The sequence below is a fragment of the Drosophila innubila genome, assembly GCF_004354385.1.
Source record: "Drosophila innubila isolate TH190305 chromosome 3R unlocalized genomic scaffold, UK_Dinn_1.0 2_E_3R, whole genome shotgun sequence".
NCBI classification, from domain to species: Eukaryota; Metazoa; Arthropoda; class Insecta; order Diptera; family Drosophilidae; genus Drosophila; species Drosophila innubila.
Genome location: NW_022995380.1, coordinates 15,454,722 through 15,479,748, shown reverse-complemented (window position 1 = coordinate 15,479,748; position 25,027 = coordinate 15,454,722). Strand labels below are relative to the sequence as shown.

Below are 25,027 nucleotides of genomic sequence, written 5' to 3'. Positions count from 1 at the left end.
GATAATACTAATTATATTTAACGTTTCGTAAATACATATTCAGCATATCGAGCGTATATACGTAGTTGTAAATCGATTTCATAGTTTCTGAAGTCGCCTTTTAATACGATTTTTATAACACTTCATTTTCTAATATTTTTACGGTATAAAGTTTATTTTAGCTATCTAAAAAACACATGTACACATGTACAATATATTTATTGAGAACTTGCGTTATTTTTTAAATAACATCGCCTTAGGTGAAAAAAATATTATCAACATAGAATTATGCTTACTTGGGTTTGTTGGCCTTTTGGGAATCGTTTTCTCTTTGGTAAGGTTTTATTATATCAGTTAAAGAAATATGTGCAATATATAAAATTTCGAGTTACGAAACTTACAAAATTATTGAAATTGTTGTACAATTATTGTTGAGAGCTTGAAATTAGGTAACAAAATGTACATATGTATTGCAAATTGTTCCGTTTTCTTATTCATATGCATTGAATTTACTGAGTGTTGCAAATATCGTTTTAAATGCATTTATTGATATTCGAAAACATGTTTGATTTCCTCTTTGCATAATTCTAATGAATTTATGTAGCTATATAGATGGCAATTTGTTTTTCAAGAGCTTATATATTTTTTTCTTTTGTTTTTTCGTGTATAAAGCTTTGGTATATTATAGATGACTAGATATGGTTTTTGCATTTTCTATTACTTTGATTTCTTAAAGCCATTTTCACTTGAACTTCTTTAATATTTTTTCTATAATTTTATAATTTTTTTATTGGAATGTCACGTTGCAAATGGACGTATTCTATGAGTATGGAAATATATATACAAATGAAATTATTAAATAATCTAGAAAACGGAATTAAATTAAAAAATGATACTCGTTGTAAATAGATTTGATACAATACTATACTTGTAATAATTTGCGTTGTTTCGTTTGCGTCGTCGATATGCGCTTAAAAACTAAACGGTTAACTTGAAATTAAATTTCAATGCAGTGCGGCAGCCCTGCCGTTGAGCAGGCCTGGCAACCCTAAGCAAGAGTCGTTACGAATACTTAAGTTTAGTGCTAGAATTTTGCGTTTCTTGTTCTCTCGACTAGTAATAAAGACTAAATTTAACAATTCCTTTGGGGGCTTCAGAGACTTATTGGGTTTTCCAAATTCAATTTCTTAATTTTTCATAGGTTCTTAACTTAGATCGTCCACACCTGCACCTTCTCGGCCACAATACACCAGCTGGCTCGCTCATAGTAGGAGCTAACGATATGCAGACTTGCCACATGATGATTAATCAACGCATCCAGTTCACCCTCACGGAACACGTGATAAAACCGATGATGCGTGGTGGCGCCACCACCCTGAGAGGGACTATCCAGCGAGGTGTTTGAGCTATTCGAGTGCTCCAGGGACTCGGTGGAGTTGCGCTGCTGCAGTGACTGCTCTTGATGTTGTGTTTGCGATGTTGTCGACACAGTTTCTGTGGAGCTAGAGGCACTGGATGTCACCGACTTGATGGTGCTAAGGTTACGCCTTCGTTGTCCGTATTCGTGCATTCCCTCGCCTAGTTGATCGCCGCCACGTGCTTCCAGCACCTCGGCATCTTCATCTTCCTCAAGTATGTCTGAAATTTTTAAAGAATTACATATTGTATGTTTCTCAAAAAATAACTATAAGGATATATTGTATTCGTATGCATGTAAAAGGGAAAATGGGAAATCTCGTCTTAAGTATAGGTATTCTTGATCAGCTTCAACAGTTGTGTAGATATAGCTATGGCTGTCTGTCCGTCCGTCTAAGTGCTTAGATCTCATAGATTAAAAGAGCTAGAGGAACCAAATGTGGCAGACAAACTTCTGTAAACCCCATGCAGGGCAATTGTGGCAATGTATGCAGAGTCCTGATGTACACTAATCACTCGGGTTCTTACAACTGTATACTTACGGTCTTCATCATCCCGCACATCGCTGTCACCATCTTCCTCTAGGAGATAGGCCGTCTCCGGGTTGAGATTATAGTGGCGATTGCGCTTGTATTTGAATTTCGAGAGCTTGCAGTGCTCATAGATGCCAAGCGTGTAGCTGCGTTCATTTTCCTCATCCTCCTCCTCCTCACCCTCCTGCTCCTCATGTATGGTGAAGCTTCTCGTTTGCGAGGACAGCGATGAAGTGGACGATGAATTGGGCGACTGCTGCAAACTCGGTTGAGTGGATAGATTGGCCAGCATTAGACGACGCTCGCGCAGCTCATCACGCAATGCACTTAAATCGCCATTGGAACGTTTCTTGGAGCTGCGACCGCCACTCAGAAACTCGCCAATGTCACCAATCCCATCCAGACTTCGGCATTCGGCGCGATTAAACTTGTCATCCAGTTCACGCTGAAGTTGTGCGGTCAGTTGCTCGGCAAACTCGTTGCAGTCCTGCGGTCGTTGACCCTGTGCCTGGCCAGACTCACGCTTCTCCGGCAGCAACGAAGCACTGTCCGCATTAAGTATAATATCATTGGCATTGGGCGTGGAACTGTTGACATGCAGCTCGCCGTTGTGGTACTGCTTCTGAGTGATACTTATGAGCTGGGCCAGCGCCGTGTCAGATTCATCGCTGGATTTGCCTGTTCCGGTGCTGGTCGCCGATATAAGCTGTGCCGAGCGTGGAGCGCTGATCACACTGTCAATAGAGTCCGGTGATGAGGGCTCACTAGAGTCGCTATCCAGATCATCGGTGGCCGGATTGAACAGTTCCAGGGATAGCAGCTTGGAGCTGCTGCCCGCCATGCCAGATCCCGACGCTCGTCGCACAATGGGAAAACTCTGGCGTTGCAGCTGCAGCGACTGTTGCTTCCGGAACTTGGGTATGGGTGGCATCTCCCGGATCGTTTGTCGCGTTATCTTGTGTGCGGTTGTAGTTGTAGTTGTAGTTGCTGCTGTTGCTATTGTTTCTGTTGTTGTTGCTGCAGTTGTTGCAGCTGTTGTTGTTGCTGCTGCTGCTGGCTGTTGTTGCTCCCGCTGCTCCTTGATGTGAGCCTCATCAAAGCTGAAACGCGCTGGCTTTGCAGCTGGCGTAAAAATGGCCATTGCCGCCGTCACAGCTGCCGTGGACTGTGGAGGCGATGTGACCGTGCCCAGAATGGCCGCTGGCGAGTGAGCGGGTGTCGGGGGACAGGGCATTATTAGCGGTGAGGTTGGCACTGAGTTCGTGGGAGGCACACGTGCTAAATGGCTGCCGGGTGTGGCAGCTGTTGTGGTTGCTGTTGTTGTTATTGCCCCTGTTGCACCGACGGCAAGTGCTGTCTGGGCGGCAGTTCCATTGCTGGAACTGGAGTTACTGGAACTGGAATTGGAGTTCTGATGCTGTTGCTGATAGTTGAGCTGCTGCTGATGCTGCTCCGGTTTGGGTATAAATATGACCGAAGCGAAGCTATCCTCTGACTCAATGCTCGTGTCCGATTGCAGGCTGCTGTCCTTGGAGGAGTCTGAGCCGGACTCCCGCGAATGCCGACGTGCCTTCGCCTGCTCGCTATCCGCACAGGCGGCGCAGTCCTGCTGATAGGCGCTGCAGTGGCAAATGTTCTCTGCACTGCAGTCCACGATGCTGCAGTAGCTCACTGGACCACTCGAAGCGTCGGACAGCAGCAGATGCGCTGGAAACAGGCTGCCAGAGTTGCCCGTCAGATGATGATGATGGTGATGCTGATGCGGATGTGTGTGCGTTGCTGGGGATGCCATCTGTTGCTTACTGTTGTTGTTGTTCGACTGCTGCTGCTGCTGCTGCTGTTGTTGTTGTTGCTGCTGCTGCTGACTGCCGGGGCTGGGGGGTTGTGTTTGCGGCGGAGGGGAGCATTTGATATTCTGTATGAGCTTTGTGATGCCCGTCTTGGTCACACGCTCCAGACTGCCGGTGGAGCTTTTAATTTTGGTGGTGAGCCCTTCGCGTATCATTTGCAGCCGCTTGGAGAACAATGCCGAGCGGCAGAGAAAGGCCTCATTGAGTGAGGTCTGCTTCTGAATACGTTTGCGTACGCGCTCCTTATCCCTCAGTCGATTTTCGGCCATCAGCTCCTCATTGAGGGAACTCTGCTTTCGCAGAAAACTGGGCAAACTAGCAGGAGCAGCAGTACCCCCATTTTCTTCAGCTCCAGTCGGAGGAGAGGCCGTCGAAGAGGCTTGCTGATGATAACTGGACGCATAGCAACCGGTGCGCGTGTAGAGGCTACTGCTGACGCCGCCGCTGGCGCTGTTGTAGCTGCTGAGCATTTGAAAGGAGGCAGTGGAATTTGAGGGGGAGCCGTTTGGATCGTCCAGGTGTTGGTTAATGTCGTCCTCACAGAGCGACTGCTTCTGCTTGATGAGCTTCGGACGACGGCTGAGCGTGCTGCCCGCACTGGACGTACTCGGAGGTGACTGGCGTCCATTGAGCTGCAATTGCGCCTCGGGAGCACTGAGAAGCAGAGCAGCTGTCGCGCTGGCCTTAGTCTCGCAAGGCACCAGGGGACCCCCAAGGCTCGGCACACTCGAGCGAGAGCGCACTATTTGACGAGGGGGTGTGTGAAGAATGCTGCCAAGACTGCGAGATTTGAGGCCAGCTGAGAGCGGCGGATCGGGAAAGTCTTCAAAATCTTCAAGGCGACGTAGCTCTATGGGCAGATCCTTGGCATCCTCATAGTCCAGACTATTATTGTTTCTAGTCTCCTTCGATGTCCAGGAGTCCAGGAACCAAGCATGTCGGCGACCGTTAGCAAGTTTCTGTGTAAACAAATATAGTCCAATAATTTTTTGGATTGAAACTTAAAAAACAATTAACTTACTTGAATGGCACGACGCACAAAACTATAGCAGGACTCGCCCGGTGAGGATGAGCTCAGACTGGAACTGTCGCCATCGCCCGCAGACCGACTTGAGTTTGTTGAATCCTCCGTGTAGGCGTGATACGGCGGCAAGAAGTCAACATCATCGTCCTCATCGGAGTACGCGTTGGAGTGGGTGCGATTCTTGGGCGGTTGCCACGGTATGAGCACATCCTGCGACTCAAACCGTCGATGGCGCTGCTCCAGCGCCCACACAGTAATAACAACACGGCCGCCAATCCGAAGAATACGCGCCAATTCCCTGAGAGCCCGGACACGTCTCTCTGTGGTGGCAAAGTGATGTACTACGGCCAAGGAGAGGACTGCATCAAAGCTATCGTCGCGAAACGGCAGCTCCAGATTGTCGCACAGCGCCACCTGTGGGCCAAAGAGCACAACATGATTATGATTAAGTAAATAACTGGGGAAATATGACTTTAAGGAAGTGTACGCTGCAACTGCACCACCAGCCAATTAAATAACCCACATCAAACAAAAGAGGAAAGCTCCAAGAGCCCACGCACATTTTTGCACTGCTGCCGCAGATCGGATCCCTTAAGTAAAACAACTTCTCCCATCTCTCCCTTCTCCCACCGTCATCTTTAGCCCCTCCTTGAGCTAACCGCAAACTATGCAATAAAATTGCGCAAGCTGCAGCAAACATTGGGTAAGTCATGGTTGGTTACTTAACCAATGAAATTTCCAAGATGCTTTTGTAATTTTATGCAGTCGTTTTGTTAATACGCATTGCAAGAGTTCAAGGAGTGAAAAGTTAAATTCAAGTATTATACAAAGTACATAATTATATTCAAAAATTGAGCGGTCCATTGTACAGGTTTGCTTTAATTACAAACTCAATTTCTTTAGTTTTAAGCGATAATTTAACATTTCGACAGCTTTATTATCTCCGTTATTTAATGTCATATTGAAAAAATTAGATGCTTGTTTTTCATGACCCAGAATAAATAGCCAAATAATAATCATAACGTCTTCAAATTAATAATTTTCAACTACTTTTATATGGATTACACTGCCCAATAATGATATTGCTATAGAACTATGAGTAAACACTTTTAAATGTCCCTTTAAGTTTAACCATTGAGAAAATGAAATCAATAAAGGTAAAATGCATTTTATCACAATGTTTTTCAAATTTAATTTTATAAGTGAAAAATTTATGTTTTTGATTTAAAGAAATAAGCATATTATTTTTAATTGCTGTTTTTCAATATAGTTAAACAATATAATGTACGGTTCTCCATTCAGAAAGCACTTAATGTAATGCAGCAATAAATGCTTTTTAAATTGAAAATTAATTAAATTTCCATAGCCTACATATGAGCGTGTGTGTGTGTAACATAATGGCGCAGAGAATGCACTGTGGTGCATTTGTTCGATCTTTTACATCGTTGTTTTTATATAAGGCTTATATTTAGTCAGAGTTTACTGGAAATACATAAATTCGAAATGTTACTTAGCCAGAATGGCCTGCACTGTTAAACTAACAGATTTTGCTTCAAAAATATATTTTTTGCGAAAAATTGTATTTTTGTGAAAAGCTTAAAAAAATTTGGTTTATATTGTAGAGTTATCAATTCTGAAACCGGATAGTGCGCTCTTGTTTTCTGTATGACTAATTAAAATAATAAGATAAAAATAAAGCTAACAAAATTTCACTCTTTTTATATGATTTGTTTTAATAAATTTTTAGTACAAAAATAAAAATCTAGACCAACAAATCATGATTCGTTCTTGCGTTATTCATTAACTCATAAAAAATGGGCAAATGCACCACAGTGGAGCGTTGACACCGTTTGCATAGATTGCCAGGAGCCAGCTTGAGGACTCGTAGTTGTTGGCAGCAAGAATTTTGTATTTGGTGCTCGCCTGATGAAAATTGTCAGTTCCTTTACTCAGTTTGCCGTTGAAGTGTAAGCACACACACACTGATAGTTTAGTCGCTGAGTTCTTGTTTCGGTTAGTTTCAATTGAAAAAGTTGTTGTTTTTTTTAAATGTTGACCAGCAAACTGACCTAACCTAACTCTGCGATGTGTATGTGTATAAGTATGTGTAAGCGGTGATTCTTTCGTCCTTGTTTATATTGCTGTTATACTCGTATTTGTGTCATTTATATTAATTTTCGTGTCACGGACAACGCTAATACTTTTAATTAAGCCACACGAAAAATTAGATAACGAAAATCTTTTAACGCTATGTGAATGTGGGAGGTAATACAAATGATATTCTTACTCGAAGTATACTTTTATCTCCAAGCAATCGTTTCTACATTAATTTTAAATATTTTTGTAAACGACAATCAATAGCATCTTATGAGAGTTAATAAAGTACCCTTCTGTTGCAGCATTCACAATCTAATCTCTATGAGGATATATGTTTTCTCAAATGTACAATCTTTTAAAATATTTATTACACTTCATTTTTACACGTTCCACAAATCTAATTTGAACGCTGCAATAAAGCTGATAGCATATTTTTCTGTGTGAGTGCTTGCAACTGCAAAAAGCTACAGCCTTGACCCACCAAATAAAAAAAGAGTATTCTTCTCCCTTTTTCTGCCTCTTTTTTTATTCTATCCTTTAGCATGTGCTGTAACAGCAGCTGTCCAGGTACTTGGAAATGTCAGCTAAAGAGCCTATGCAGCAGACCTTGTAAGTCAACAAACAACAATACTATTTTATACTCAAATATCATTTAATATAAGTGGTTGAATTTAGATATGTCAATTGCTTTTGCACTGGCCAAAGAAAATCTTTTAAATAACAAATTAAATGCGATGTCAGCTGCAGTTTATGCTTATCTGCTGTGTAAATTGGTTTCAGAAGTATGTTTCAATGCATTGAGTTTTTATTTTCTTTATTTATGTGACAGAATGTAACAGCGCTTGGTAAAGGCCAGAAATTATATGATATTTACCATTAATAATATATTAATTGAACTGAGTTGATTAGAATTCAGAATCCAGTTAAATATTTAAGCAATTATAGACTCTTTAAATTTTTTATGGCATTCTATTGGACAGAAACCAGGTCATAAAAAAGTCTTCTACCCACAAACGAATGTACTGTATGTGTGTAGTTTAGACAACATTTGCATTTATATAAATCGCAGCATGAAAAATGCATGGCACTTGCTTTGGGTTATAGTTCTTTATTCAAACAGCATTCAAGTTGTCTAGTTTTTGTGCATTTGTTTGTTTTTGAACTTATATGTTCTGATGCACGAATGCACATGCTCACATTTTTCTATGCGCTTTACAAATTGTATTTATAGCAGTTGCCATTTTTTATACACAAACAGTTGAGCACACATGCTTTGTGGGTGTGTAATGTCACACTGGTCGGTCACATTAAGCTTTTTGAAATTTATGTTGACAGGATTTCAATGCAAGCTCAGTTGTCGCTGCGAGTGTCAGGTGGAATATGTTACGCATACGCCACGTTGCGCACTAATGAGGCCAAAGCGCAGCAAATGCATACTGAAAGAGTGATGCAAAAAAAAAAAAAAATGTCAACTGAAAATATACTTATGTTTATGCAAAGTAAGCACTTATGTATGCACTTTTGTGTTGGCCTTCTTGGTTCGCAGCTTATTTAAATGGCGCTTAAACAAACCACAAACAAGCGGAAAAAATTAAGGGCCAAGTTTTACAGTAAAACTACTGCTTGTTTAAGGTGGAACCGAGCCTCGAACTGAACGATTTCTCTTGAAGAGCAAAGACTCGCGTTGCGCCCTTTTCTGTGCCTTTTTTTATGTTTCACGTTTTATGCGTCTTTCCGGCCAGCAGCAAAAAAAAAAGCAATTTATGACCCCTCGCCTGCAGCTTGTATGTATGTTATTATACCCTGAGCCCATTGAAAATGGGCAAAAAAGGGTATAATGTGTTTGGCAGAATGTATGTAACAGGCAGAAGGAGGGGTGGCAGACCCCATAAAGTATATATATTCTTGATCAGGATCAACAGCCGAGTCGATCTAGCCCTGTCCGTCTGTCTGTCCGTCTGTCCGTCTGTCCGTCCGTCCGTCTGTCCGTCTGTCCGTCTGTTTGAACGCGTCGATCTCAGAGACTGTAAGTGCTAGAGACTTCAAATTTGGAATGCAGGTTTGTGAATACCATACGCAGGTCAAGTTTGTTTCCAATTTTTGATGCCACGCCCCCTTCGCCCACAAATTGAAAAAAAACGATTTACAGGCGCAATTTTTGACATAGCACTCCCTAACTGAACAATCAGTTGAGAAGTATGCGTATTAAACGACCCTGAAAATTTCAAAGCGATTGACCCATAAATAAAGAAGTTATTTCGGAATTTAGATTTAGTTGAATAATTACATTTGGATGGCAAATCAAACGTGCGAGCGAGACAGCATGTTCACGTTTCTATGCAAGGCGCGCACAAACACAGTAAGAAATAGTACAAATTTTCTTTTGGGCTTCGATTTCAAGTACTATATGACCTAGAGACTTCAAATTTGTTATGTAGGTTCCTGGATACCATACGCAGGTCAAGTTTGTTTCCAATTTTAGGTGCCACGCCCCCTTCGCCCACAAATTGCACAAAACGATTTACAGGCGCAATTTTTGACATAGCACTCCCTAACTGAACAATCAGTTGAGAAGTATGCGTATTAAACGACCCTGAAAATTTCAAAGCGATTGACCCATAAATAAAGAAGTTATTTCGGAATTTAGATTTAGTTGAATAATTACATTTGGATGGCAAATCAAACGTGCGAGCGAGACAGCATGTTCACGTTTGTATGCAAGGCGCGCACAAAGACAGAACGAATTAGTACCAATTTTTTTTTGGTACCAAATAAGAATTAAGCGATAAGCAAAAATATTATCGATATCATGTAATGAAAATGTTAATGTATAATTTATGTATATACAAATATACAATTTGATTAAAATATAATTGTGTTAATATATAAATATGTATTTTTGCATGGCAAAAATCAGCAGAAGCTGATAGCTATGTATGTATGAAATTGCATGAGAGAAATAGCGATCATTATGCAGCACTACTCTTGCATCTTTGCCGAGCACTGAAAGCTGCAAAATAATAATTTTAGTTATTAATATTTTCGATTCCTTACACATATATATAATAAGTATCTGCTTATTAGCGTTGTAAAAAAAAACTTAGCATTATCCGCTTTAAGAATCTCATAAAATTAGACATTGCCTTTTATTTCAAATTTCGCGCGCACTGCAGCAGCCTTTGGCAGGCTTGAATTTGTTGCGTAAGTGGGAGAAAGTGAGAGAGGAAAATGGGTGCTGCCAGATTGCAGGCTGAGCAAAGTTGTAGTTTGTGGCTACTCTTGACACACGCTACATCGATTGCAAGCGATTACGATTACGACTTGCGATTTACCAATTTATCAATTTCTAATTAATTTTAAACAAGTTTATTATATTAAAGTTTATTATATTAAACTTATTTAAAATTAATTAGAAATTGATAAATTGGTAAATCGCAAGTCGTAATCGTAATCGAGTGATGTATTAGTTCAGTGAGGCATTAATAACGTAGTCTGCAGTGATAAGCACAGTGACTTCAGAAAACCGAAAGTTGTTCATAGTTTCGCGTGTGTAATTTTTGATACCCTGAGCCAATTGAAAATGGGCAACAATCAACTTTTATAAAAGAGTACATGGGCTCAGGGTATCCTACTGTCGAGCGTGCTCGACTGTAGCCGCACCTCACCGCGAGCGAAGCGAGCTGGGGGTAGGCGAGCGAAGCGAGCAGGGGGCGGAGCCCCCTTGTTTGGTTATGCGGCCAGCTGAATTCCTGCTGCATAGTCTGTCCCACTTGGCAGTTTATTGCTTTACAAAATTATAGTAAATCAGGCCATGCACGAGTTGAAGAATCAAAGTTGTCAGGCAACAACTAAAAGTTTCCATCAACAGATACAGTGGAAGCAAACTTAAATTGGTTTTTCACAAAGTTGTTTTGTATTTTTTCTCTTTGTTATATTTCTGCCACATCCTTAGCCACACAGCAACTGCATTCGCTTTCAAGTCACGTGACTCACTTGTGCGTTTGCATTTTATGCATTTGAGTTAACTTAATACAAACGAACACACGAACAACATGCATGTCATCAGGATTAAATAAAGCCAAATTTGACATACTTTGAGAAGCATTCAATTGAATAATGTTGCCAAAAAACCATGACTTGGTGGCTTGTTTCAAACTTCTATACGGGTAGTTAATATTATCATCAAACTTACTCTTCAATTTCTTTTTATACGAAGCTCACAGATGAAACTATGTTTGAACTAAACAAAAAAAAATTTCTGCTCATGCGGTTATGAAGTATATTAGATAATAAATAAAAGTTACACTCATCACCAAGAATAATTAATTTCTAATAATTAAGTTATATGTTCAAAACTACGAGTGTGATATTATTTAGGATATAAAGATCTTTAAAAATTACTCCCAATTCAGACTGGGATCAGAATAAGTATAATATTGGCTGGGTAATCACTAATTGATTTCAATAAATAAATAAAATTTACATGGAAACTAATCTAATTGTATTGTCAAACCGAAAGGACTCGATTTGTTTTCCATAATAATATCTGAATTATAAATGAAATGCGTTTAATTCTTATTAATGGGTAACAATAAAATGTCAAGGACCTGGCCATTGTAACAATCAGGCAATCATAGACACATTGCTTTGCTGTCCAGCCAAGATAATGATAATGGGACAGGTTATTAAATAAAAGCACTTTGCAGCGTGTAGCATGTAACCAGCTTGGTAACCCTGACAACCCTGGCAGCCATTGCAATGCCATTGTATCAGGCAACCAACTAAGTCGCCGTGTCCTCGTTGCGTCCTCGCCGTCATTTCATTCGAAGTTCAATCCCACGCAATGCCAGCAGTAAATGCAATTTAAATGCGAAAAATTCCTGCAAATGAGCCTAGAATAGGGTGGGATAGAGGTAAGGAATACTGTGCATTTCTTGGAAAAAAGCATTTCTTGCCTGGAAATGGCACCATAAATAAGCATTGCGAAACGAAGCGTTTGTAATAGATTATTGTAAAAAGTATTGCATACTTCTAGGAACAACTTGGGGCGCAAAATTTATTGTTCGCAGTAATAAATAAGAGGAAATGCTGTGGTCCACAACTACAACAATAACAATAACAATAAATGGAACAATGAGTACAATGCATATTACTCAACTGTCGACTTGTATACATATTAATAGAATTTAATAGAAGCAACCATAAAAAATGAAAGTATAATAAGTCCTTAACAAACTGAATTAATATTTTTATTGATTTTATTTTAAAGGCCTTTCAATTTAATTGTCAACTGGTCTAATTCGCAGTGTGACTAAGAATCGATTCGTAGTCAAGTGGAGTGGTGAAGTTTATTGCAGAGACGGTTGCAGTTTATTACACATCTCTCTAATGACCAAAACGCTGCTCATTTATGACTCCATTGTTGGCCATTGCAATTATGTGGGCATTAAAGCTCAACGCTGGCAATAATGGAAAGCATGTGCAAATAATTTCAATGATAAGCATAATTTATGCGTTGCAATAATGGCAACTGGGCTAACAAGGAGCATCGAGGGGCACTTGAGCCCTGGACCCTGGCTAATATTTGAATGCGCCAACTGTGTTTGCTCGTTGAGGCAAAATGGGTCAATTGTATGGCCAAGCAATGCAGTAACGGAAAAGGATGGCAAAAGGCAGAGCAAGAGAGAGAAAGAGGAAATGAATAATTGTTGGCTTGCAAAGAAGTGGCACACACACACAAACACACATACTGACACACCTTTCCGTGTCAGTAATTTGCTGACATCAATTACAATTTCATTGCGCTCATGACATTCACACTCACCTCACCGCCCTTTTCATGTGCTGCCTTGCTGAGCCGATAGCAACGATCTATGCCAATGGTGCATATAGCGGGATTACACTGTGTTAGGTAACGCCCACTGCCGCAGCCCACATCACAGACAACTGAGCCTGGCTCCAGGCTGCCCAGGAATTGTGCCACTCTAGGACGCACTGGTCTTGTGGGCTCCTCGCAGTGCTCGTAGACATCGTGGACGTAGGCACGTTCCAATGCCGCTGAACGGCCGTTGGCATCACTTGATGCATCTGTTGTTGTTGCTGTCGTTGTTGTTGCTATTGCTGCACTGCTTCTAGACTTGGTTTTTGCTTGCAACAGAACGCATTGTGTCCGTGCCTGTGTTTCTGTTGTCTCCGCTGCCGCAATAACAGCGCCATCTACCGCTGTTTCTGCACCTATTGTTGTTGTCGTGCTCGTTGTTGTGGGCGATATTACCGTGGGCGCTAGGTTGGCCGTTTGTGTTATACTTGACGCTGCATTTGTTGCAGTTGCTGTTGTCAATTGTTTGGTCATTGCTACTGCTGCTGCTGATGTTGCCGCTTCGCTTGTGTCTGCTGCCTCTGCTGCTGCTGATGTGCACTTTTCAAAGGACGTTGACTGGCAATCCTCATCTGTAGGTAAAAAAATGGAATAGACATTGCTTTGATTACTTAACCTTCTTAGAAAAAAAAGAAGGTACCGTTATGTAGATAAATGTATATATAAAATTATATGTATACAATTATGCATACAATTTCAAATATTATCCTAGTAATAAAATTCTTAACAAAATATGTACATAGATAATTTATTTTACTAATTAAATAATAAGATAGAAGTAATTAATATTAATTGTTATTAGCATAATTATTAAAGTTGGATCAATTATAAACTAATCTCTTCTATTTACATTATACATAGCATTTTTTATTATGGCGATATTTATAATTAAAAAAAAAAAACAATGACGATAAATGTTAAAAGCATGTCTTTCAATCAAATCGATAGCTCGATATATTTTGATTGTACTTATGCAGTTTACAGTATAAATTTTGTTACAAAAATTAAATCTTCGCACTTGGATTAACCATCCACTGAACATAGAAATAATGAAACACATACAAGCAAAACAATTAATAAACAAGTTGCTGAAAGGTTGAATGAACTTGTTAATCAATTAAAATATTACCTCATGTATTGTAAACAATAATTATAATGATTTAAAATACCTTTTTTTTCAGAAGTGCCTTAAATTAATTCAAACACTTGTAACACTAGGAAATAAATGATTTGGAGTTTTATGAACAAAAATAAAGTTTTATTTCAAGTCCATAAACTGAAATACAAAAGGTAAACAATACATTGCATTGGTAAACAATACTCGTATGCAAACTGCACGGTTATTTATAACGTGCTAGCAATTTGTATAATTAATGCAATTTGGTTGGCTTAATACGGACCATAAACTCAAAAATTGCGCCCTATTGCCTGTGTGGGTGTTGTGGTGAACTCGAAATATTGTTGTTATAAGTGTTGTTGCTGATGCCAAATGCATGACATCAAGTCGTAAAATCGTTACAGCAACGTCAGCAAACCCACACACACACACACACACGGACACACACACACACACATGTGTATAGTGTACACATACACACGAGCGTATGGAAAATTCTTGTCAACGCCGTCATTGGGCAACTTGCATACCGGAAATGTAAAAGTGCATGGCATGAGTTTGCATTGTTGTTGACATTTTATAACTGTATTTCCGGTACTAGTTACCGTTGCCGTTGTCGCTACAATTGCTGCCAGTGTTGTTGCCTTAGTTTCTAAGAACTTGTCAGCACGGTAAATTGCATTAAACGAGGCGCAAGAAATACGTGGAACTTGACTAAGACAGGGACCAATGGTAGGGGTGGGTGGATACAAGGAATAGGGGCAGGGGCAGGGGCAGGGGTAGTGGAAGGGTAAGCTGCAGTAGTAGCCAGCGAGTTGGCGAATGCAATTATAGCTGAAATCAGATTAAAAGCGAATATAATGGCAACAATGACGCAGCAAATGCAGTTAGTGGGAGGATACAAGAGAAGTATGTGCGTGTGTGTGTGCGTGTGTGTGTGTGTGTGTGTGTGTGTTAATGAGTGCATGTGGGGTGTTAATAAGCGTGGCAAATGAGCTGTAAATATATTTTATGACATTTTAATTAAATACACTGACCTTTTCAACAAGGAGCTACGAACGATCAATAAACTTGATTATAATTACTCTGAGAACATATAAGTTTTGTATTTAAATAAGCGTTTATAGAACATTTAAATTCTATCAATAATTGTCCCCTCAATAAGACTTCAGAATCGATTTATACAAATTGTCAGTCGGAATTCAACGTAGCATGGAATTCACATAACGATATTTCTGCAATTAATCATTTATGTAACTTTTTACACCAGAAATGAATTACACAAATTTTAAGTTAAATTATTTAATATTGCCGTTGTAATTAAATAAGCTTATTATAAGAATTATTTGGGTTTTTAAATCGATATCATTTTAAATTGCCATATTCACTTCCTTTTAACAATGTTAAGTATAGCAAGGAATCCGTGAATTGAATATTCCCTTCAGTTGTATAATGAACATTTATTAATATCATCATCATAAACGTCGATATTTTTAGCAATTTGACTACAAATATTACACATACGCCCCATAATATTTTGTGGCTTGTAAGTGCGGTTTCTACCGTTGTTTACGAGTGTATTTGTGTGTGTGAAAGGGGACCTACCTTTTGTTAGGCCGTTGGTGCGCTGATAACTCGCATTCAACAACGCCGTCGACGTCAGTTCCGCTGATAACATGCGACGCGGGCAGGACGTAGAACGAGAAATGACTTTACGAGATTGACAATAGGCAGAGGCGGTTCTTGTTATTGTTACTGCTGCTGCTGCTGTTGTTGTTGTTGTTGTTGTTGCTGTTGTTGATAACGATGTTGACGGCGATGAGGAGAAAAACGAAATTGACAACGACAAAGACGGCGGCGCGTCAGAAAATCAATGTGCATGCATAATTTAAAGCCAGTTGCTTGATTCGTTGCCTGGTTGGTTTGGGCCCAAAGCAGGCGGCACTTGGATTCTGATTCTGATATCGCCTACGTCAAAGAAACAAACTCCGATTGCGAAGTCAACAACGCGATGTTGTGTTATTTTTAGATTTTCGAACCGAGGCACGTTTTATACGATAATTTTGCTCAATTTTGTTTTGAAATCTATCATTATAGCAACTACAAGCAGTAATTGCTGTTGCTGTTGGTGTTGCTGTTGTTACTGCTTGCTACTGCTGTGCCAAAGGACACGGACACGGGCATGGACACGCGCTCGCTCACACACAAAATAGGATACACAAAATGCTTTTCACTCCCGCTTCCGCTCCGTCTCCGATTCCTCCTGCTTCTGCTCTTGCTCCTGCTCCTTGTGCTGCCTTTGTTGCTGTTGCTGTCAATGTGAATGCCTGCCTCTGGCATATGACGTTCTCTTTGCGTGTGTGTGTGTGTGTGTTGCTTGCGTATGCGTGTAAACGTATGTGTGTTTGTGGATGATTTTCTGCTTCTTATAGACACTTTTCACTTGCACTTTTCCCCAGCAACTTTTCGCATTTGTTTTGCTTTTTTAATATTTACTGCAAATTTGTGCTTCTCGTTTTAATCCAGGGCCATGGGCAATTGGCGCTTTAATTTTATTAATATATACAACGTGCAACTGTTTCTCTTTGTGAGCGTGTATGTGTGTGTGTGTGTGTGTATGAGAGTGTATGTCTCTGTCTGTGTATATTTGGTGTGCGCGTCCTGTTTTGCCGCTGCCGCATGTGTATGCCATGAGTTAAAGTCGCGTACTGGCCACAAAAGCACGCGCATATCCCTTTGTTCAAGGATGTTGTTACCATGTGGATTGCATTCGAAGCAAAGCTCGCCTATAACTTGACGAAAGCTTCAACATACAGCTGTTGTCAGAGAGGGAAAGTGTTACGGACAGAGAAGGAGAGTGCTTGGGAAATTAATGGAAGAGAGATAGAGAGACAGAGAAGAAAAACGCAAATATAAGGAAAAAATCTTATGATCCTTTAAATAACATGTAATTATTATTTTAAGTTCTGAAAATTAACAAACATTTAAATATAAAATTTGATTTCAAAATAATATCAATAAAATCAATTATACAGTAAATATTAAATGGATGTAATTATCTTATAAAGATATTGTTAAACAAATTATTTTAGATTGCCATCTTTTGTTCATTAAATCTAGATATTTTAATTATTCCCAGCTAAAGATTAAAGAACAATGGCATTTCATAAGTTGCAAATTGGATTTCGTGCTGTCGCTGACTAAAAATAACAAAAGTCGTGCCAATTAAAATAAAAAGCTTAATGGCTTTGTTTGTTTCCCTACGTCAGACTGTCAAATTTCATGAATGAATCCCCCGCAGCAATTGAAGACAGCAACAAAGACATAGGCAGCACACAAATAGAATCAGAAGTAGAAACAGAAACAGAAACAGAAAGAGAAACAGAAAGAGAAGTTTCGTCAAGTTGACTTGTCGTCAAATGGTAAATGGGGAGGCTATCCAAAATAGACATGTTCCGATAAAATAGGCGAAAAATAGCACAGAGTTCTTGATATTTTGCGCAGCGCAGACTCTACACTGACTGCCACACACGTTCGCATACTTTTCCCTCCTCTCGTCCGATTATTTTTGATGAATGAAAAGCTTTTTCTTTGGTCTCCCGCTATCTGCCTCATAGGGTGGCAACTTCTTACCCCTTGAGGCCCCGTTTTTGTCAACGAAGTGGGTAAATTTCGTTGTAGATTCATAAAATAAAAGTCCACTGACGTTGTATAGTAAAAGCTAAGGCTGAGTGAGTGAGTGAGTGAGTGTGAGTTTTTGCTTTTTGCTTGGCTAGTTTGGGCCTGGTTGAGGCTGGCTAGCTGGGTGGGTGGCTTAACTGGTTGCCCTAGCGTCATATGGCTTTTTTTGTAAGCATGACTAATATAATCAAATGGGCAACGCGGCTCTGGATATGGCGTCGACATTTTTGGCGACATGCCAATGAGTTTACCAAATGCGAGTTGAGCGCCCCCGACGACAGATAACCTTAAACAAAATATTATGCCCCCACTGTGGGGCACAACAGCATGTGTTGATGTCGTCACAAAAGCCATGGTGATTCATACAGCCGGCAATGTTTGCTTTCCGTAACGTTTTATTGCTCTCTTGGCATGTGACAAATGATAGGCAGCCACCGTCCTTTCATTTCTTTAGCCTTTCAACACTCCTCCCACGCATAGCATAGCAAAATGAAAAAAGGAAAAGTAGGAAAATGCAATAACCATATGTCTCAATTGTTATTGTTGTACAAGAATCTACAAGTTTAGCAACTGTTTGATGTTAAGTTAAAATTGTAAAAGTTTTCCATTGACAATATGTGTGTGTGTGTGTGTGTGTGTGTGTGTGTGTGTGTGTGTGTGTGTGTGTGTGTGTGTGTGTGTGTGTGTGTGTGTGAGGATCTAATGATACTATGCTAATCGAAATAGTATCATCTATGCATTGGCAGCATCTGCATCTTTATATGTATACTGTTTTATATTATTTGAAAGCCTGTCCTGGCACGGCTGGCGTCTAACGAATGCGGCATCATTAGTTGCTCGCCAGTCATTAATCATAGAAAATATACTTATATGGAACAAGGGTAATCAGGATATGCAGGATAACGACTGCACTGCTAATAATGTCACGTAGCAGAGCTTTGGACAGTCGAGTGCCACACACTTCATTTGCAAAAACCCCACTCGACCCCCTACCAATCCTGGGAATTTAGCTTAACGCTGACATTTATGACAGCAATCCTGTCAACTCTTTAGTTCTTAAGTGCAATTAGCAAAGCATTACTTAAAAATAAATAAGCTGAGTCCCACGCATAATTTAATAAGCTCTCCATAGACTGAATAGTACACATAACAGTCTAGCTAAATTGCGTAATACATATATGTATACATATATAAAGTAGAGCATACGCTTTTGAGATCTCAAATTAAATTACAAGTAAAAGTATTTAAGATAGAAAGGTCTGACGGCAGGATGAAGTAGTGATTTTTCTGTTTATTATTATTATTATTTTAATTATTTCCTCAATAATTATAAATAATATGTATTATGATCCTTTCTTAATAATCGTTAGTTTTTGATATTGCTGCTTCTTCTTCTCTAAAATATCCAAATGTAAAATACTTGTTGAAATATAATAAATTTGTCTATTTATTAACCGATCGTTATATAAAAGTGAATACATATCGCATTTTAGTTTCACTGGGTCAATATACCTTAGCAACATCGTGTACAGGGTATATAAGTGTGCTTAATATTATGCACAAACATGCGCAACAGCAAATACGAAAAACAAAATATTTTGCTTATTATCTGATTCAAGGAAAAGCAAATCTGCTCAACTTACAGCTACAGCTACAAATAAAGCTGCTCGAGGAGCAGGTCGCGAATGTCCTTGCGTTGTTTTCCGTACAGTGTGTTTTCGGTGTGTGTTCGGCAAATGGTGTGCAAATTACGCTGGAAAAGTGCGGAAACAAGGCGCCTACACACATTTACTTCTGCTTCTTCTTCTCATTGTTGTTGCTGTGGCTGTTGTTGTTGTGGTTGTTGTTGTTGTGGTGGTGGACCTCAAGCTGTTGTCCCACAAAGTATGCAGCACAAAATTTTCGAGCATACCACGTACTACTTGCTATCCAGATAAAACTTGTCGGCATAATTTAACTGTGGTTTGGCCACCCCAGTAACCCCTCCCCCCCAGCGCACACCCCTCCCCCTGTTTATCGTCGAATGTTGAGCGCGTGGCGACGACGGTTAAAACCGTCGCCATTTTGGATGGTCGCGTGTTTGGTTTTTGGCGGACGCAGGACACTCTTTTGGCAACATGTACTTTCATATAGTTCATATCTTGTTGCGCATTCTCTCATGTGCCACGGTCAATGCTCGGGGTGGACATCGGAGGCCTGACGTCAGCACCACACACACACAATTGGACGACTTCACCCACTTTCAAGGCCAAACAATGGGCGCCAGCGCCAGTGTCGCGTGACGCAAAAGGATATTGAGTTTTCTTGTATTTTCTCTGTAGGAGCCTTAGACGATTTTCTTTTATAGCCATTCACTTGTCACGTGTTGACACAGCCAATTAGAGTTGCCGTTACAAAGCTTTACGCGGCAAGCTTTATGTTTAGCAAATACACAAACCAATTAACCGAGTACACAGTTTCAAAGCAAGAGAACAGGGTCGTTTAAAGAGACCAATATTGCGGTGCCAATTGAGTGGAATATGTTTTTGTATTTCGTTTGCTGAATTTTAGCCTCCCTGCTAACAGTATATTGGAATTAATTTCGGTTATGGTTTTAGTTCCAGTACTAAAAATGAAACGGTTAGTTTCGGTTAACGGTTTCGATAACGCTTACGGTGTTATTCCCTGCATAATACATTTTTTTCCATTATTGCACATTTTATTTTTCATACCTTCACACTGGACGCTTTTTTAAAACAAAAACTGTCATGACTGTCAAATAATAACCTGATATTTAATAATCATTTTGAACCTTTAAAAATAAATAAAAAATAAGAATTAAAATGATTAAATTAAATAAATTGGAATTCTTGTATGCAGTCCCTAAATAAACAGAAATATTATGAGAAATCCAGAAACATGGTATTCATATCTTTTGCCAAATTAAAATTCTTGCTCATATAATTTGTAAGTATGTAATTTTATTCCCATTTATTTATGTTCAAGTCTTAAATGGCAACTAGTTATTGGTTCGTTAATAATTAGGATGGTAAGTTGTTAACAAATAGAGTTTTTCAGCAAATTACTGAATGCACGTTCTTGGGGTTTTGACTAGAAGTGGAGCTGGACAGAACTTGGATTCATTTAGAATCGCGTTATCTTGCTATTCTCTGGCGAAGGCGGCAAGGAGCAGACAGATGACCGCGAAGGACTCTGCTGTGCACGCGGTGGAGGACGTTGTGGATTAATGTTGGCATTGGCCTGGCGAAGATTGGCAAAGAACTGTTGGCGCCGTGGACCGCCGCCTCGCAAAGGCAAAGTGGGTATCTCACTTGGTGACTGATGATTCATCTCCTCCTGCGAGCAGTGTCGCATGGCGGGATTCACGCACTCATAAACACTCTGTAAATAGACAGCATGAATTAAATATTGAATGATTTAGATATTGATTAACATACTTGTTCCGAGGAGTACTGATTGTTCTGGGCAAAGGCTAGGGAAGTGAGCGAGGGCAACGCTTGGGCAATATCAGAGCGTTCAATGCCGCGTACAATGAGAAAAGTACGTGGTATGAGAATGCCCACAAGAACAGCCCAGCCGCTGGCCTGCAGTCCCAGAGGAATAGCCGCATCCCGCCATTCATCGCCAAATAGCGACAGAGTTATCCACACCGACCAGATGATCAGCATAAGCACAGCTCCAATCACAATCAGGATTCCCTCACGATAATTACGCTGCGATCTATAGATGAATGGTACCAGACTAACCAAAGAGCACAGCAGGATGAAGTCATAAGCCATAAGTCCCCACAGCCAGCGACCGTAGTAGATGTTCTCGCAGGATACACTCTCCGATGCCATGTGCATGACGACCAGCAGCTGGACGGACATGCCCACCTGGACAAAGATGCTGAATGCACAGATGACCGCCTGAATGTAGCCATTGACATGGGAGAGAAATCCACCCTCGGAGCCAATGGAAGCCAGCATAACGGCACGGCAAAGCAGCAGAGAGAAGACAAAGCAATAGACCAGCGTCATGATGAACACTCGCACGGCACAGAGTGTATTGAGTGTGTTGACATCCTCGAAGGTGATGTGCGAGTTGCGCTGCTCGCCCACATACTCCATGGAGAAGGGCACAAAGGAGCAGAAAACAAGGACGAGTGATAGCAGCAGCAATATCGAGGTGACTGGATTGCCCTCGAAGACATCGCCCAGTGAGATGCGCACCACAATGAACACAAGAATGGCCAACGTGGCGATCAGGCCCAGTATGGCTGCCGTTAGGCCCGTTGCCACCCATGTGTCCAGTTTGATTCGCCAGAACATTACGGATTCGCCATCAAACAGAAACGGATGGCGTCGATTGTCTCCCGCTGTATACTGACAGTTGAAGACTAAGCCGAACTTGGTCTTCAGCTCGAGACTGGTGTGATTATCCCGATTATAATGATAGTAGGTGGTCACGTTCGTCACAAAGTTCTGGGAGGCAATCTCACGCAGTTCCATGCGTGACTCCCCCGTTATCACGTCCAGCGTTTCCAGTTTCTTTTGATACATCTGGAAGGTCATTGTCGTGGACAGTTTACGCATGCGCAGCAGCGCCAGCAACTCGGCAGTGTCATGTGGATGACGATACTCTGGAGTGCGCCAATCCTCAATGAAGTTGAGAAAGTTAAAACAGCTCTCCAACACATGCAAATCCTCATCCCGCTTGCAATGCTTGGCCAGGGAACCACGCAGCCAGTTCATCAGATCCACAATGGGACCGGCCAGAGCCAGAACTCGAGAGGGCAGCACAGTCTTACCAATGAGCACCTCATCCAGCGTTGTGGGTATGGAATCCAAGTCAGTCGTGCGTAGTTCAATTTCATTTTCCATCAATATAAACGCCTTGTTGGGTAGCTCTGTAAAGGCAAAGTAATCAATCCCACTTGGTAGTGTCACAAATCAAATCCCACTTACCCTCCAGGAACACGTGATCTGTGCGCTCCGTGGGCACAGCAAACACAGTGCCATTCTCCTTGAAGTGACTGGGCATCTTATTGCCAAACAAGATGTAGACATTGTCATCACTCTTGAAGTGCATGAGACACATGTGCTCCTGTCGTGCTGCATCCATGAACTCGTTGTATATATCCAGAGTCTCGGCTACTATTTCCACAGAGGCAATCTTCTCGCCCCAAGGCATTTGATGCAGCAAGTGTGCCACCTTGGGAAAGAGATGGGAACGCGTTGTGGGTATGGGCCACACATTGTACTCCAAGTCCCGGATGATTGATTCTAGCCTTTTATACAGATCATAATCCAGGAATATGCCCATCGAATACTGCGTGCACTGCTGCAAATATTGCACCTCCTGAATCAACAGATTCTCGGCCAGACTGGCATTATCCACATTGATCGCCCGAATTCCTAGGAAAAACAAACAAATCTCTTATAGCTACATGGTATTTTTGATTTGCATTTTAATACTTACCAACTTCAAAGTCAGCTGAAATAAGATTTGCTTGATTCACGCGATTAATCACAAACAGCGCCGATGCAGGATCACTTGTTAATACACTCAGGAGCACATCTCCCTCAATAACTTGCACCAGCTCATGCTGCCTGCGAACAATTGTCTCTCCATCCGCACTATTTATCGCCTGTTGAATTCCATTAATGCAAATCTCTGGCACCAAACTGCCGGCTCCAGTTGTGCCGTATCTACTACTGGCATCGCTGCTGACGGCTGTGCTCTCCGTGGTGGAGGATATTAGTGAAGCCACTTGCTCATCAGTGGTGCTGGCTTCGTTGGTAGTTGTTGATGATGCTGTTGTGGTTGTTTTAACTGTGGTGCTTACAGGTTGTGGTTTCGTTATGCGGAGCGGTGACGGCTTTTTAGTCGGTATTGCGCCAGGTTCAGACCCAGCCCCTTGGCATTGATCTATGCAAGACGCTGTGATGAGCAGATATAATGACACTGCAAAGATTTTTGGATATGCTTTTAGTATGTGGAAGCTTACAGATTATTTTAGATCAGCAATCGTACTCAATTGACAAAAAACTGATTTCTTAACATTTAAGACAAACATTTAATTGTTCAAATAAATAAAATCCTTTCACATTCTGCTTATTTATTGGTATTTAATATTTAATTAAATTTTATAAAATGTTCTTTGCTTATTTATATTTTATTGCAGTTTAAACTTGTGTCACATTTTTAAAAATGCTTACCGAAAACTAATGGCGATTTGCAACCACGCTGCATGCCCCTCTTGGATATCTTCATTGTAAAATTAAATAATTTTTAAAGCAAATAAATTCTTGCAATATTTTGTTTACTTCTGTTTAGTCGTTTGTTTTTAAATGCGCTCAAAATTTACGGACAGTCAACACCATTTTCATATATTTGCACAATATACTCTATAAAAAAAATGAAAATATAGCAAATTGTTAAAATGAATACCGCAAAGAAATGGAAAAACATGGTTTTGTATTTTTCTTTAATTTTAGCTTTTGCTATTTTGCTTTGCTTTGGACTCTTTGGAAGAGTGTTGCACTTTAATCGCATTAAAAATTGTCACACTAACGCGATACAGACACACTCAGTGTACACAGTTACACAAACACAAGTACACATTGAGGTGGCAAAGCTCTGACTTGGCATAGTTCTCTTCCTGCTTTTCTTGTTTCTTCCGTTTCAGCAGTGCAAAGTAATGTGCGCTGGCCAACATTTTAGTTTTTCATATTTTCATATCATTGGTAAATGGCCCGCAGAAAATGTGGCAGCCACAAAAAGAAAATCGATAGGTATTTTCTGCGGAAATTATTAAGACTCGCACTGATATTCCATGCAAATTGGCTTGTTAATGGGTCGCAGTTTTTTCTTTTTATTCACTTGTTTTTCACTAAAATCGATTGCTTGCAAATATGTAAAATTTATTTATAGAGTACTCGTATAAAGATTTTTATGAGTACTACACACGCTTATTTTATGATCTGTAACTACTCTGAGCTGGGCCTCAACTTAACTACCAAAGCCAGAATCAAAAGCAAAAGCAATAACAAAAACTACAACTGAACGCTTGAGCAATTTTAGGGTCAATTAAACGTTTCGGGTTGTCGTTTTATATTTGTCCACTGAAGTACGCAGACGTAGCACAAAAAAAAACAATTCGATTTATTTATTTTTATTTTATTTGTATTCTATTTTCTGTATTTTGTTATTTGCGGATAGACAATCAATTTGCGTTGCACCTGCCAACGGGTGCAGCGCTCCGACTGCGACTGCAACGGCAACGGCAACAACAACTGTGGTGGCACCGCACAAATTGTTAACAAACCAACTCGCGTTGCAATTATGTTCTATTGGCTTTTGCGTTTTTTTTTTCTTCCCAATGTTGTTCCAGAAAGACCAGAGAGACACCCCCGTAATGCTTTGCACCTGTTTTGGTTGTTTTGTTTTGGCCAAGTTGGCTTAGGCCGA

At 40.4% G+C, this 25,027-nt stretch overlaps 2 protein-coding genes across 2 annotated transcripts; both read right to left on the bottom strand.

Annotated features, from left to right (window-relative positions):
• Nucleotides 1-1,170: 1,170 nt before the first annotated feature.
• LOC117791195 (chitinase-like protein PB1E7.04c) lies at nt 1,171-15,572 on the bottom strand. The gene is made up of 6 exons (XM_034630881.1): nt 15,500-15,572; nt 13,037-13,349; nt 12,724-12,976; nt 4,800-5,216; nt 1,938-4,737; nt 1,171-1,617 (listed from the first exon to the last, which is right to left on the bottom strand). Exons 1-6 carry the CDS (start codon nt 15,570-15,572, stop codon nt 1,190-1,192), a joined length of 4,284 nt encoding a protein of 1,427 aa, XP_034486772.1. The 3' UTR covers nt 1,171-1,189.
• A 4,941-nt stretch (nt 15,573-20,513) lies between these two features.
• On the bottom strand, nt 20,514-23,855 carry LOC117792207 (protein bride of sevenless). Its single transcript, XM_034632247.1, has 5 exons — nt 23,776-23,855; nt 23,036-23,521; nt 22,522-22,971; nt 21,013-22,463; nt 20,514-20,956 (listed from the first exon to the last, which is right to left on the bottom strand). The coding sequence occupies exons 1-5, from the start codon at nt 23,828-23,830 to the stop codon at nt 20,699-20,701; spliced, it is 2,700 nt and encodes an 899-aa protein (XP_034488138.1). The 5' UTR covers nt 23,831-23,855; the 3' UTR covers nt 20,514-20,698.
• Nucleotides 23,856-25,027: the final 1,172 nt, after the last annotated feature.